This window comes from Pteropus medius, unplaced genomic scaffold, assembly GCF_902729225.1.
Source record: "Pteropus medius unplaced genomic scaffold, Ma_sr-lr_union100, whole genome shotgun sequence".
Classification (NCBI taxonomy): Eukaryota; Metazoa; Chordata; class Mammalia; order Chiroptera; family Pteropodidae; genus Pteropus; species Pteropus medius.
In genome coordinates this window covers 956,348-968,245 of record NW_024347791.1, presented here as the reverse complement: position 1 = coordinate 968,245, position 11,898 = coordinate 956,348, and the positions used below count along the sequence as shown (strand labels likewise).

The window sequence follows — 11,898 nt, the reverse complement described above, 5'->3', positions numbered from 1 at the left end:
TCATCCTCATGCTAAGTGCCAATAAGAAACCAAGAAAGTGAGGCTCGGTTTCCAGGCCTGTAAGAGAAGCAGCCTCACCCGCTGCTGGAGAGGATTGGGTGAGATTTCACCTGGACGGGAGCGGGCAGAAAAACATCATGGGGCGGGGGCCAGCACTGGTGCCAGGCAGAACTGGGTCAAATCCAGGCTGTTCCATTTCCTGGCTTTGTGATGAGCAAGTCCCTTTACAATCGAAGCCTCAGTGGCTGTGTTTCAAAACGAGAACCTAGTGCATGGTGTCTTCTTGGGATCATATGGCATGATACATGTCACCTGCGTGGCACACAGCAGCACTTAAAAATACTAACAACGATGGCTAACGATGATACAGATTTTGAGCACTAACTCTGTGCCAGGAACTGTACCTGCCTTAAACTCGTGGACCCCTCGTAACCCAAGGCTTCTTCACCTTGGTACTTACTGCTGTTTTGGGCTCACTAACCCTTGGTTGTGGGGCTGTCCTGTGCACTGTTTAGCAGGATGTTTACCAGCTTCCCTGTGACCTCTACCTACTAGATGCCAATATCCCACTCCTAGTTATACCAACCAAAAATATTTCTGGAAATGGACGAATGCTTCTGGGGGGCAAAACCACCCACCGCCCCACCCCCCGGGTTGAGAACCATGGTCATAACTCGATGAAATAAGTACCATCAACACCCCCACACTGCAGATGAAAACGCTGAGGCACAGATCCATGAAGGGACTCGCCCATGGTCCAATAGCTGGCAGGTGGTAGCTCTGGAACACAAGCCGGCTACCACATCACCGTCGGTTTCTGCAAAGGTCATCCCTTTCCCCACTCTACCCCGCCGGTCTCCCAGGGCCTACCGCCAGCTGCAAGTCACGGCTGCGCAACACGGCCGAGTTCTTCTCCTCGCTGAGCTGTGCCAGACGCATGGCGATCATGTAGTTCTCATCCTTGAGCCGCAACAGCTCCAGGCTGCCTGCCTCCCAGTCCTCCCGCAGCCGCTGGCAGCGCTCCTGAGCCTGCTGCTGCTCCCGCAGCCTCTGCTCCAGCCCTGCCCGCTCCTCCTCTAACACCCGGCCCCGGGCCTGCAGCTGCTGCTCCCGCTGCAGCTGGCTCTTGCGAGCCTCCCGAAGCCGCCGCACCTCCGTCATCAGGAACTGGGTCAGGCCCTCGGGCCCCTCCTCATCTGCCAGGGACATGGGAGAGAAAAGTCAAGTCAGGCAAATAAAATCCGGGGGAATGGCAAACTGCACAGAAAAAGCCAAACTGTAAAAACACGAGAAAGAAATTCTGGAATATATTTTGATAATCTGGGAGTGAGGAAGGCCTTCCTAAACGAGGCATAAACTCCAGGCGCTATAAAAGGAAAGATGGACAAAGCCATAAAAAAAGGTTAAAATTTCTGAATGATGAAAGGTGTAACAAAGTTAAAAGACAAGCAACTGAGTGGGAGGAAAATATGACAAAGGATTCAGAGCCACAATATATAAAGAGCTTTTACAAATCAATAAAAAAGATAAACAACTAAATAATAATATGGGTAAAAACCATCAGCAGGTAAGTCTCCCCCAAAAATGGCTAACAAACATAGGAAAATATGCTCTAACTCACTAGCAATAATAATAGTAATAGTCACTAACATTTAACTTTATTCTTGGGCTAGATATATATATATTAATTTATTTAATCTTCATGATAACACTTAAGATAAGTATTATTATTGTATCCATCTTAATGACAGGAAAACCGAGGCACAAAAAAGTCAAGTCATTTGCCCAAGGTTTACTAACTAGTAAACTGTGAACTACATCTCTTAAGTAGTTCAAGAAGGACAAACGCAAAATAACATTATTTTGACATGTCACATTGGTAAAAATGTTTTAAATTATCCCCATGATGCATGAGGGTACTGCTGGTGGGATGTATGTTGATTTAATATGTGAAATACACATACTCTTTGAGAAATTTTACTTCTCAGAACCTCTCCTCCTGAGATACACATTTGCACAAAGATGCACATAGAATGATGTTCCCAGCATTGTTTGTAATGTTGCAAAACTAGAAACGACCTAGATATCATCAACAGGGACCCAGTTAAATGACTTATGGCACAATGTCACTAACGAATACTATGTAGTCATTTAAAACACATGTAACAGATGTGGAAAAATCACGAAAATCCATTGTTCTGAGAAAAAGCAAAATACGGAGCAATACATGTAGGATGATCACGCGTGCGTGTGCGTGTGTGTGTGTGTGTGTGTGTGTGTAAATGCAAAGAAAAGGGAGACTTGCCAGGCTGTTCCCAGCAGAGTAGAGCTGAAGGAAGAAGTAAAGACCTTTTTTATTCTAAAGTCACCTGGAGTGTTTGAATTTTTTACACAAGAGACTGTAACTCCATGTATGTCTGACACATACATGTCCAAAAACAATTTAAGGAGGAAAGAGTTTTGTTAGGTTTATGGGCTCCCAACCTAGACTAACTAGATTAGAACCCCAGCCCCGTGCTCAGCCTGCTGTGGTACCTTGGGCAAACCCTCTCTGTGCCTCAGTCTCTCCATGTGGTCAACAGGGATAATGGGAGTGCCTCCCTGACAGGAATGGGGCAAGGAACATCTGTGGTGGTGTCTGAGGGCGGCACCCAGGCTGGACCGACTCACCGAGGATCATGGAGCAGCGCTGGGCAGGCTCCTGGCCAGTGAGCAGCGTGAAGTGCTCGGGGTAGTAGAACTCCAGGGATTCCAGGAAGGCCTCGTAGCCCCTCTTGCCACGGCAGCGCAAGATGTCCATCAGACGCCCTGGGAGTGGTGAGAGCGTGCCCAGGATTCAAGCTGGGGGCTTCCCGGAGCACCTGGCCACTTCCTCTCCCGCCAATGTTCCAGGGTTCAAGTTCCCCAGATTTTTAAGCCATTAACACACACAGGGACCTGTCTCAACACATCAGGGGCAAAGCCTGTCGGCCACAGCCAGGAAGGCCAGGACCCCACCCCACCCCCATGGCACCTGTGCTTCAACAGGGCCCCAAACCCCTGCCTGTTCCCCACACACGAACAGATGCAGGGCCAGCAAACACTGCCTGCCTTTTCAAGGACACGGAGAAGCCCCGTCTATCCCCAGACCGAAAGTAAAATATTTCTTCCATTGGTCAATGCCTGGAAGTCCATTAGACCCTCAACCTTTTGCCAGCCCTGGTTCAAAGACACACCCTGTGGGAGAGGAGACCCTCATTCAGCTGAGATGGGTCTTAAGCACTTGAGGGAAAGTGACTCTCCAAAGAGTGTATGGTTCCCAGAGGGAGGAGGCAGAGAGACGGAGGAGATCAAAGAGAACAGAGGACGCCAAGTCCAGCAGCTGTGACCCGGAGGTCACAGGCCTAGCCTGCCCTGGAGACCACATCCAACCCCCTACCCTACTGTGGGCCCAGGAAGTGGGAGGAAACCCCAAGACAGATAAAACCCTGACGCCGGTGTGGGCGCCGCAGACTCGCTGGGTCGTAATGATGGTTTGGGAGGAGGCAGGATGGTGGGCACACCAGCCATCTCCCTCTACGGATGTGGGGACCAGAGCCCTTGGCCTCGCGCCCCAGGGTCCTGTGCGCAGCACTAGGGGTCACCGCCGGCTCAGGCCCGACCCCCCGAGCCCCCGTGGCTCACCGGTGCGGTTGACGCGGCACGGGAAGCGGTAGGTGCTCAGCACCTCCTCCTCGTCCTGCTCGTCGATGACCCGGCACTGGCGCAGATACGGCGTGAGCTTGGCCGGATTGAGGGCGCGCGTCAGCCGGTGCCGGACGCCCTCGATCCGCTCCCACAGCGCGTCCTCCTCCGCCTCGGACCCGGAGCCGGCCCCAGCCTCCTCCTCGGCCTCCGCCGCCTCGGCCCCGCCCGGCATGACTGCGTCCTCGGGGTCTGCGGACCAGAAGCACCGGGAATCAGCGGGGTGACCCAGGGTACGGGGCGCCGGCTGAGCCCACCTCGGGGCGCCGCCCTCCCGACTGGCCACCGGGTGTCCCCGCGGCCCCCGCGGCCCCCGCGACCCCGACTCACCCCGCACGCCGCAGCCGCTTCGGGCTCCCGGCTCTGCGCTCGGGCGGCGGCTCCGCCGGCGCAGGGGAGCGTTGTCCGCCGCGCCCGCGGCTCCGCCCCCGTCCCCGCGGCCGCCGGGGCTGCCCGGACCGCCCCACATCGCCGCCCGGGCCGGCGAGAGTCCGGCCGGCCAGCCACCCGCACGCCCTGCCTCCCCGCCGTCCGGCGGCGCCTCCCACCGCTTCCTGTTTCCCGCCGGCTCTCCCCGGCCGAGCTTGGCGGGGTCCGCGCGGCCCGCCCACACCTGCCCGGCCTCGGGGCGGGGCGGGGCGGGACACGCACGCTCACACTCTCCCGCACGCCGCGACACACCTTCCCGGTCTCCCGGCGCCGCTCCCCACGCCCACAGCACGCCCCCCACCCACCCCGCGAGGCTCCGGCTCCTACCTGGCGCGAACCTCGGCAGGACGCTCAGGTCACTCCAGCACACAATGTCCCACCAGCACACGGCATCACACCTAGAGCTCCCACAGCACAGTGGTCCCACACAACCTACACATCACACTCACCCTGTGCATATGTCACACACCCGGTCACAACCCTGCCTGCTCCGTTTCCCAGGAAATGACCTTGAAGTGTGAGGTGAAGACTCCCACGCTTCGGAGAACACCCACAGGTCTCTCCTCCAGGGCTCTCCCATGTCCAAAGCACTTCTATGGCCCTGCTCAGCTGTGAGGCCACTGGGGCACTCTGCGTGGGAGCACTGCGTGGGAGCAGTAGATCCCGATCCTGCCCGGCCCTCTGACCCGCTCCTGACCTGGGCAAATGCTTGCCCTCTTGGGCCTCAGTGTTCCCAAATAGACTGCCAGCTCTGGCATCTTCCCTCAAGCTTCCCGCCAACCGCCTGTGGACAGCAAAGGCTACCTCAGAGAAGGGAGTCTGAACTCTCAGACCTCTAACTCCTCACCTACATAAAGTCTCATCAGAGAACATGGGGACCAGGGACCCCACATTTCCCAAAGAATATTCCTCCAGAGGCTGGACTCAGAAATGCTTAGGAGTGGGTCCATGGTCAAAGTCGAGTAAGTCTGAAAAATGCTGCGTGGGTACTCCCCCCCTTGGGAAACTCACGGTCACTTACTATGAGGAAGTCTATACCCACATCTGCTGGTGTGTTACTATCTCTCTGTGCACTGGAAATTGCTAATGGTGCCTGCTGAGAGCAGATATGGAAAGGGCAGAACGGGCAGGGGAAAGAGCCGTGAGCTCCCCAAATGCCTTCCATACCATCAGGATTAAATGCCATGTGCATGTGTTATTTGTCCCCCAAAAATAAGTTTTCAAAGACTAAAGGCTCTGAAAACTCCTGCATTAAGGAAACTGTTTTGACTTTCTATATTCTGGTGTCATTTCCCAAACTTAATTAACCATTAATAATAATTAATTATTTTCACTTTGTTTTTGTTTTGAGGATCACCTGTTTACATCCGGGGGAAATGCTTTAGAAGTGCTGAATTCTAGTGCAAATTCTTCAATTCACAGAGGAAGAGGCAGAGACCCAACAGGGCAAGGAAATTGCCCAGATTCACATGGTGAGGCCGCAGTGGGACAAGGCCAGAGCCCCGCCCCCCCCTTTCTCCTCTCCCAAGCTCTGTGCCCAGGCTCCCTCCAAACACACCTCTTCCTCTCCGTGACCCAGGGTGCCCTTGGCCTCTTGCACTCCTCCCACCAGCAGCCCTGCACGTTGTGAATATTTTAACTTGGCCAGGAGAACGAGATGCAAGTCTTGCAAAATGAGTCTGTGGTTAATTATTTTCTCATCAAGAAGCCTAAGCAAGGCTCTGAGAGAAGGCATAGACACCGAGGGACCTGTAGACACCGAGGGACCTGTAGGTAAGTGGACAGAGAAGCAAGCGGTCATTGGATCCAAGCAGGAGTTGTTGAGTCCCCCTGGGGGCCTGACACTCCTGAAGAAGCCGCAGTTCCCGCGGGCACCATGCTCACGTTTGTTCACATGCCCAGTTACACACATTCACACTCGCCCACAGTGGGCATCAAGCCAGGTGGGAGGCAGGTGGGGATGGACCCGCTTCCCCTCAAAGCAGAGCCTCCTCATCCGCCTCCAGTCCCTGGGCATCCACAGCACTGAGGGTGGAAATGTGCAATTAAGCATCACCTCTATTATTGTTCTCTTGTGAGTTCTGCCCTGTTTATCTTCTCTCTACAGCCACACCAGGAAGGCAGGGACCACGGCGGGGAGACGGGAGGTCTAGACCCTGTGCCAGGAGCCCCGGGTTCTGTCCCAGGCTCACTGCCAGGAGTGCTATTCTTTGGAGCCTCAATTTCCTTGTCTGCAAACACCAGGTGCTGAGTAATCTCAGCCACACCTTGAGAGGGAGACTGTCTAGAAGCAGAGAAAGTGCCCTAGGGATCTACATTTAACTTCAGTTATGTCTCCTTTGGATAAATGCCTTCCCATCACAATTTCTGCATCTGTAAAATAGGCATACTAGTCTCCCTATGCAGAGACGGCCTCTGAGCTGTGACATGGGCATAGGGACACCAGTCCTCTTTCTGCTTCATAGCAAAACACATCCCCAGGTCCCAAACCAGTCCACGACCCACCACCTCTGACCCCAATGGTCCAGGCCTCACCCCCGCTCACCCACAGGGCTCTGGGTTACAGTCCCCTCTGTAGCCAGTGGGATCACTTTAAAAACAGCACAGTTTCCTCTCCTGTTTAAAACCCTCCAAAGGTTTCCCACGTAAGTGGAATAAAATACAAACGCCGGCTGCTCCACACTCTTCTCCCATGGTCCCATTCACTGGCCTCAATCTCTTCCTGAAACTGGTCAGCTTTTCTACCTCAGGGCCTTCGTCCAGTCTGTTCCCTCTGCCTAAAATTCTTGTCCCTCAGTTCTTAGCATTGAGGCTCCTCCTAGCTCTTCGGGTCTCACATCAGATGGCACCTCCTTTGCGACGTGAGCATCCACACAGGGAGAGCCCCCCTGCACGGTTCCCATGTACCTGCTCAAACCCCTCTGTGCTATTTTCTTCTCGGCACTTGACTCCAGCAGACATTTCCCATTTCTTGCTTTCTTTACCTCTTCATTGCTGCTTCCACTCCAAGAACAGAAATGTCCCTGGTCAGCAGGAGTGGGCCAGAATGTACCAAGAACAGTGAGCATGAGGAATGGCATAGGAAAGAAGAGGAGGTCGGAAAAGGAAACGGGGTACAAAGCGGAAGGCCATGCAGGTCATTGTCAAGGCTTTGGTTTTCCCACGTATCATTCATAATACTGTATTATTATCGTCTTCTTTACACCAGCCACAAAGCCCACAGAGGCAGGGATCGACTTTTTCATTCATGCTTCAAGGATGCCCCAGGCTCCAGCACCCTCTCTCTTCTTCTTTAGCAGCCTCTGATCACATCCCAGGAATTGGAGCTTTGATTTACCTCTTCTGCCAGACTGTAAATGTGGGTATGTGGGGAACCTGGGCCCCCCACCCCGGCCTGCACACTGATGGCACTTTGTCTCCCTCCCCACTGCTCAATGTCTCCTTAGGGTACCTCAATGGAGTAGGTCCCCTCCCTGAGACCTATTCTATGAGGCTGGGGATGGAAGGAGCCTGGGGAGTCTGTTGTAACCAGTCCCAGGAGTCTGGGCTGGAAGGGTCTTTGTGACTACTGTTTTACATCAGTCATAAAAAAAAAAAAAAAAAAGAAGGAAATCCTGCCATTTGTGATAACACGGATGAGACTGGAGGGCATTATGCTAAGTGAAATAAGTCAGACAGAAAGACAAATACTGTATGATCCCACTTATGTGTGGAATCTTAAAAAAAAAAGACTCAGAAACAGAGAACAGATTGGTGGCTGCCAAGGGTGTGGAAAATGGGCAAAGGGGGTCAAAAGACACAAACTTCCAGTTGCAAGATTACTGAGTTCTGGGGCTGTGATGTACAGCATGGTGACTGTAGGTAACAATACTGCATCATATATTTGAAAGTTTCTAAGAGAGTAGATCCTAAGAGTTCTCCTTACAAGAAAAAAAACAGTTTGTGTCTACGGCCATGCCACCCTGAACAAGCCCGATCCTGTCTGATCTTGGAAGTTAAGCAGGGGCGGGCCTGGTTAGTACTTGGATGGGAGACCCCCTAGAAAGACCAGGTGCTGTAGGCATAACATATAAGGGATTGTAAGCTGACAAGGTCCTTGCAATCTGTGAGGTCAACCAAGGGTCGCCTCATCTAAAAAATATAAATAAATAAATAAAAACAGTTTGTAACAATGTGAAGCGATAGATGTCAACTAAACTTATTGTGGTCATCATTTCACAATATATACATAAATCATGATGTTGTATACCTTAAACTAATATAATGTTATATGTCAATATATCTCCATAAAACTGGAAAAAAATACTACCATTTGACAGAAATTGGAGAAACTAAGACCCAAGGCTGCAGTGGCCTGAGTGAGCCCTGGGAATGGCCTGCAGGAGTGGTCCTCCGGGATCACATGATGCTGGGAACTCTGCAGTGGCCAGAGGAAGTGGGGATGGCTCTGTTCTTACCTTCCTTTTCCCCCACGGCTACCCCCAACAGCCTTGGTATGGGGAAGGCGGGGCCGGGAGTAGAAATAGTGACTCATCCTCATCCCTGTTGGGATCAGTTACAGAGAGAGTTGTGCCTGCCTGTCTTTGGGCTCAGCATGGGGCTGGGAGCTGAGCGAGGCAGGCGGATCCCTGGCTAGGGGTTCCAGGCTGGGATGAGCATTGAGAAGAGCCAGGAGAAGACGGGTAAAGGGCTGAGGTTGAAGCTGGTCTTCTCTGCCCGGCCCTTCTCACTGTGGCTGTGCCACCTGGCCATATCACTGGTCCTCTCTGTGCCTCGGTTTCCCCCCTACACCACTCCATCATCAGAGGGAGATGTCCATCTGGGCAAGCCACCAACCCTCCTCCCGACAGAAGATGGAAACCCTCAAGGGACACAGGACACTGCCAAAGGCCTCTGTGGGAGCTCGAACTGCCTGCCAGCTCTCTAGGGAGGGCATCCCGGTGGAGGTGACCACCTGAGAATGCTGCCTAGAGCCCCACATTCCAGAAGAAGGCCTGAGGAATCATCCTGGCTGAGTCAGTAGGACAGGGCGGGCTGGGGGACCTGCCTGCTCTGAATCACTGGGGCCCCACTGGCTTGCTGGCTTGCTTGCCTTCCTCTGTTGCCTGCTGGGACCAAACGTGGGATCACGTAGACCATGGTTCAAATCCCAGTCCTGTTCCTTCAATGAAATCGTGACCCCGAGTGGGAGGGAGAAGCGGAGACAATAGCTGTTGTATGTGGTTAAATGAATGACTTTATGCAAAGTGCTTGGCACAGAGCTGGCATTCGATGACAACAATAGCAAACAGTTTTAAGAGCGCATCATATTCAGGACATACTGTGTACAAGCGTTTCCCAGAATTAGCTCCTTAAATCTTCTAACCGACCCCCCAAGGTAGGTCCTCCTGTGACATGTTCTAGCTGTTTTCTCGCCGCCTCATTTTTCAGGTAAGAAAACAGCTAGAACGTGTGCAGCCATAGGGCCGAGACCATCGGTGCTGGGCTAAGCATGGGAGACGGGGGCCTGCCCAGCCCCGTATGAGCTGAGCTAGGCAGGGGGAAGATGAAACCAGGTCCCCCACACACACCTGCCCTGGGCCGAAAGCGGTAAGAAGAGCCCCAACCTTGCCCAGGGATATCAAAAACTAAAGCTGAGGGAGAGGCAAGAGAGGGAAGGGCGGTCCAGGCAGCGGGAGCTGCCAGTGCAAAAGCCCAGGGGTGGGAAATCTCATGTTATGCTCCCAAAGGGCCCCTCATTCCTCTCACTTGCTGGAACTTGCACCGTTCCCAGCCATCAGTCCGTCTCACCGTAGTCCCCATGACTCAGACCCTCCCACCAGGGGAGGAGATGAGGGCAGTGGGCGGGTCCTGCCCACAGGCCAGTGAATAATCACCCCACTGGCAGTCACCGAAGGAACTCCAACTTCATGCTGAGTGCTGAGCTCATTCCATCGCACGCAACCCCAGGGGCAGGCCTGTTACTGTCCCAGGTTCAAGTGAGGAAGCCAAGGCCACAGGCAAAGCTGCTCTGTGCCAACCAGGAACCTGGTGACTTCAGCTCGCTCTTGAGAGAATGAGCAGCCTCCAGGAAGAAAAGGAAACCAGGTCCAAATCCCTAATTTGTGACTGGGCTTCATGGAGCTGGAACCTCCTTCCTGGGCCTCGTCGTCCTCACCCGCGCAGTGGGGGTGGCCTAAATAAAATGAACCTGCAGCCTGGCACAGGCTCTGGAGCCAGACTGTCTGCATTCAAACCCCTCTCTCAGTGCCTCGGTCTCCTTACCTGTAAAATGCAAGGGATACTAGTCCCTATGGGATTGGGCTGTTGCAAGGATGGAACGAGGTCTTTCACATAAAGTGCCCTGCACATGATAGGTGTCCAGCATAGCGTTGGCTGTTGCAATCCACCAGGGCTCTATCTACTGGGAAGACTGCTTGATTCTGCCCGCTTCGCAGCCTGCGCCACCTCCCCCTCATCCTGCCTAAGTCCCGACACCCCTGGACCCCACAGGAACCTCAGCACTAGTCTCTCCTCCTCCGTCTGAAATGCTTTCCCCTCCCCTTTCCTGGAGACTGGCTCCCCCGTCCTCTTCGAGTTTCTGCTGAGATGTCTCCTCCCCAGAGAAGTTCCCCTGTCCTCCAACTACTTTTCTGTCTCCACCTTATTTTTGCCCTTTGAGCTCTCATGACAACCTGTCAAATCTTTGATACATTTGTCTACTTCCATCCCCAACAGAATGTAAGCCCCCAAGGGCAAAGACGGCGCCCACCTCCTTCATTGCCATACCTCTAGAGACTAGCCCAGTGCCTGGCACACAGCTGGTACTCCAGAGATATGGGTAGAACAAATGAATGATAATACATATTTAAGTTTCCAATGCGTCTCACACACTGAGTAACTCCCAGAGCTCAGAGGTGACAGGATCTCAGGGTCTGGGGCAATAATAATAATTGCCAACATTGCAGAATGCTTGTTGTGTGCTGGGGTCATTCTCAGTGTTTTCCATAGACGAATCCCTTTAATCCTCACACCAGACCTGGGAAGTAGCCACTATTATGACCTCATTTTATGGATGGGGAAACCGAGGCTCTGGGTTAAGTAGCTTGCCCATGGGCATCCAGTTGGGAAGTAAGAGATGTGGAATTCGGACCCAGACTCAGTCTGGTTTTGGAGTCAGCTTGCTTTTTTTTGTTGTTTTTTAATAGACCTTTTATTTTAGAGCAGTTTTAGGATCACAATTAAATTGAGAGAAAGATACAGAGATTTCTCGTATACCTCCCACCCTGTACCTGCAGGGCCTCCCCCATCATCAGCTTGCTTTTAAACACTGCCCAACTCTGTAAACGGAAAGCCTTCCTGGAGGAAGGGGATGGATTCCTGCACCACAGACAGGGGAGCCCATTCCTGCCTTAGGGAACAGAGTGGACCCGGGTGCAGCCAGCCTGGCTGAGGTAGAGAGAGCCTGGAGGAAGCCCTGGGGAATAGTTACCAGGGGCTCCAGTTACCTATCGGTGCATGTCGATCCACCCCAGGACACAGTGGCGTAAAACAACCACCACCATCAGTGTAGCTTGTGAATGTGCAGTTAGGTAGCTCTTCTCTGCTCGCATGGTATCGTAGGCACAGCTCAAAGGGGCGCTAGAGGCTGGACAACTGAGGCTCCTCAGGCACCTATCTTTCTGTGGTCTCACTGCATGGTGGCACCAGGACAGCCAGCTTCCTACATGGTGGTTTCAAAGACATATGTCAAAAGAAAACCAGAGG

The 11,898-nt window shown here is 53.1% G+C and overlaps 1 protein-coding gene and 1 pseudogene across 2 annotated transcripts in view; one reads left to right on the top strand and one right to left on the bottom strand.

The window, feature by feature from the left end:
• The window catches only part of CARD10 (caspase recruitment domain family member 10), a 25,133-nt gene extending 20,919 nt beyond the window's left edge, over positions 1 to 4,214 (bottom strand). The window contains exons 1-4 of one of the 2 annotated variants that reach the window (XM_039877744.1): positions 4,054 to 4,214; positions 3,664 to 3,915; positions 2,671 to 2,808; positions 871 to 1,196 (exon numbers count right to left, since the gene is read on the bottom strand). In XM_039877744.1, coding sequence (XP_039733678.1) covers positions 871 to 1,196; positions 2,671 to 2,808; positions 3,664 to 3,915; positions 4,054 to 4,192 — 855 coding nt within the window. In that variant the 5' untranslated portion in view covers positions 4,193 to 4,214. The remainder of the gene's footprint in view (positions 1 to 870; positions 1,197 to 2,670; positions 2,809 to 3,663; positions 3,916 to 4,053) is intronic. The other variant, XM_039877745.1, reaches the window with a different exon arrangement.
• A 3,882-nt stretch (positions 4,215 to 8,096) lies between these two features.
• LOC120615295 (uncharacterized) lies at positions 8,097 to 8,215 on the top strand (annotated as a pseudogene).
• Positions 8,216 to 11,898: the final 3,683 nt, after the last annotated feature.